This window comes from Odontomachus brunneus, unplaced genomic scaffold (assembly GCF_010583005.1).
Source record: "Odontomachus brunneus isolate Ranch 3 - 2012 unplaced genomic scaffold, Obru_v1 Obru_scaffold_241, whole genome shotgun sequence".
Classification (NCBI taxonomy): Eukaryota; Metazoa; Arthropoda; class Insecta; order Hymenoptera; family Formicidae; genus Odontomachus; species Odontomachus brunneus.
Window position 1 is genome coordinate 414,373 of NW_022639691.1, and position 2,774 is coordinate 417,146.

At 29.1% G+C, this 2,774-nt stretch overlaps 1 protein-coding gene across 2 annotated transcripts in view; it reads left to right on the forward strand.

Annotated features, from left to right (window-relative positions):
* The window catches only part of LOC116852622, a 19,101-nt gene extending 16,390 nt beyond the window's left edge, over positions 1-2,711 (forward strand). The window contains exons 4-8 of one of the 2 annotated variants that reach the window (XR_004379803.1): positions 777-1,073; positions 1,204-1,257; positions 1,435-1,666; positions 1,893-2,070; positions 2,346-2,711. Coding sequence is in view for 1 of the 2 variants with exons in the window: in XM_032833150.1 (XP_032689041.1) it covers positions 1,607-1,666; positions 1,893-2,070; positions 2,346-2,443 (336 nt within the window). In the remaining variant the exon portion in view is untranslated. Of the gene's footprint in view, positions 1-776; positions 1,074-1,203; positions 1,258-1,413; positions 1,667-1,892; positions 2,071-2,345 lie in introns of those variants that run through there. The other variant, XM_032833150.1, reaches the window with a different exon arrangement.
* Positions 2,712-2,774: the final 63 nt, after the last annotated feature.

Genomic DNA, 2,774 nt, shown 5'->3' on the forward strand with positions numbered 1-2,774 from the left:
TACGCATATATGTGGCTCTCGTTTGGTTACATTATACTTTCTCTACGGCTCATGCAGAGATCAGTTAGGATCTATGTAACGACGATCGTCACACAGATCGACAAAGCGTCTCTGCGTAAGCGGAGAGAGGACAACGCTGCATCTTAGATCTGGCAACTCTGCGCTGCGTGCGTGGAGTCGAAATTGTATTATTGATGGGGCCGCGTCGAACATACACTGCTATCTAGCGTCTGTCCTAAACCGACGCGTACTACATTACCGACGCTTTCGAAGTTCGCGATCGCGTTCAGCATCCCCTTAAAGCTTAAGTTTTATGGCTTAAGTTCTCATTGTAGACCACTCTTAAGACATCAGGATATAAGATATCTTTAAGTCGTTTTAAAGACATCTTATGTCCCAATTTTGCACATTGTGCTGTCTGGGAATTCTACTGAAAGAATAATGTTTGGCAATGTAAAACGCACGCGACGAATTTTTTCTTATTAAACGTATGCGGAGAATCATCCTTCCACGTCAAATCTGATTTTTTGCAACTCATGTAATAAAGGAATCAAGTTTAATAATTCCGTAAAAATATTCAACGCGTTAATTTCACCCTACTAAACATTATTATCCTCCCAGTACATTTTAAAATTATCGCAATGAACATTCAGCGAATAGATCAACCTAGGCTTTGTTGTTTCTTTCAATGTGTTTATTTATCTCAATATTTATATATGCTATTATTAATTGCTTTTACCATATATCTTTAAAAATATCTTTAAAAAATTATCTAGATGTTCCTTCCACTTCTAAATCACAAGAGACTCAAGTATCGGATACTTTATATATGGTGTATTCATCTTTTGATGAAAGTACCGATGAAATAATTGGTTCTGTCAATCATTCAAAAAAGAAGAAAGAAAGTAATATTCAAAAATATGTACAATCGAAAAATCAAGACAAGATAATAAACAAATATAAGTATAATGATATTCAAAAAGATTTACAAACAAAGAAACAAAATGAAATAATAAGCAGACACGAGTACAGTGATAATTCAAATTCTTGTACAGCAATCCGACAGTCACAAAGTAAGATTACTTTTGTTGTTCTCATAGATACAATTTTATATAACTTTGCGGAAAGTACATATAATATAATTATTAAAAATTATATTTTTCATTTCTTGTGGTTATATTGTTTTTAAATTTTACATTGTAGTTACACAGAAGTCACTAGCAAATCTCTTGCAGAAATCACCTGTCAAGAGAAATAGTAAGTTGCGTTTTACACAAAGAAATATAAATAATTTCTATATTGTTAACTACCCGAGCAACAAAAAAATTAGTCAATTTTGAATGTATAGCAGTTAATGTAGAATTTAATTATTAATTAATATAACAACCCGTTTTTCCTTTATGTCATGACAAATTTATTTTGTTTATAAAATAGCCGAAAGCTATTACTATAGTATGTAACGAAAGAACTCTAATGGCTGCTATAAATGATTTGCGAAATCGCATCGACAACTTACACGCAACTGTTCTAAAAATTTATACCGCGACGTGTAATCCTGTAGAAATCTAACAACTCTGCTGGGATTCCAACTCTTCCATTGATTTCCATGGAAGAATTTAATAAATGGGAAAACTTTATAATGGTCGAAGAGAATAAATTGATAACGGTAAGAAAATATTTTATCTCTGCTTAAATATGTTTTCGAAATATCCATCCTAGATAACATAATGTCCAAAATCGAGACATAAAATGTTTTTATGACGTTATATGTCCCGATGTCTTAAAGATATGTTATGTTTTAATTTGAAATATTGTACTGTTTAGGATAATGATATTTATGAGCCCTTTTTGCATCATGTATTTTATTTATAAATTATTTTAACATATTACAGATTCGTCTATTAGTAGAGCATGGCAAGAATGATTTGAAAGATTCTGTATATTATATTATGCGTAGATTAATGACAAACAAAGTTGCTGTAAACTTTAACTTAAAAGAATGTAATAGAAAAGGAGTACAAATTGAGAAAAATAAGTTTGTAGGTACCAGAACTTATGATCTTGTTATTGGTAAGATTTGTAAAAAATTGTATAGATATACATGTTTTATGATACTATTGCTATTTTCGTTATAAATAAAAATAGAATAATATGTTCATTTACAGTATGCATTACCAATATTTGTAATATATAGTAATATATGTTGTGAAATGGATAATGTTTTTCTATTGCTAATATTATATATAATTAATCCTTATAATATAAATTTAATCTTACGTCAACCTAATATTTATATTTGCATTAAAAAAATTAGTAAGTAATATATCTTATATTTTTGTTTGCAGCTGCTTTGAAGTTACACAAAAAAGAAAGAGTTGATAGAGGCATTGACTTTTTCTATAATAAAGAAACCGCAGATTTTCATATTGCTAAAACTGGCTAAAAGATGCAAAACAAGGTTTTGACAATGAAAAATTGAAAAAAAGGAAGGATAGTGAGCAAGGCACAAGTTTGAGAAATAATGAAGATGCATAAAGGAAATATAGTTTCTACTATAAGTACTTCAGGAATCTTCTTTTTCATTTTTTTTTTTTTGATTTTTATTTATGAAGCCACACGAGTTTTGGTGTAAGAAACCTACCCTAGTTATTTCATTGATAAAATAATGAGTTATTTTTATTTCATTGTATTTTTAATAACATTTATTTACTTTTCCATAAAAAATTTTTATTTACACAAAGTGTATTTAGTATCTCATAAAGTGTTTTATTGTA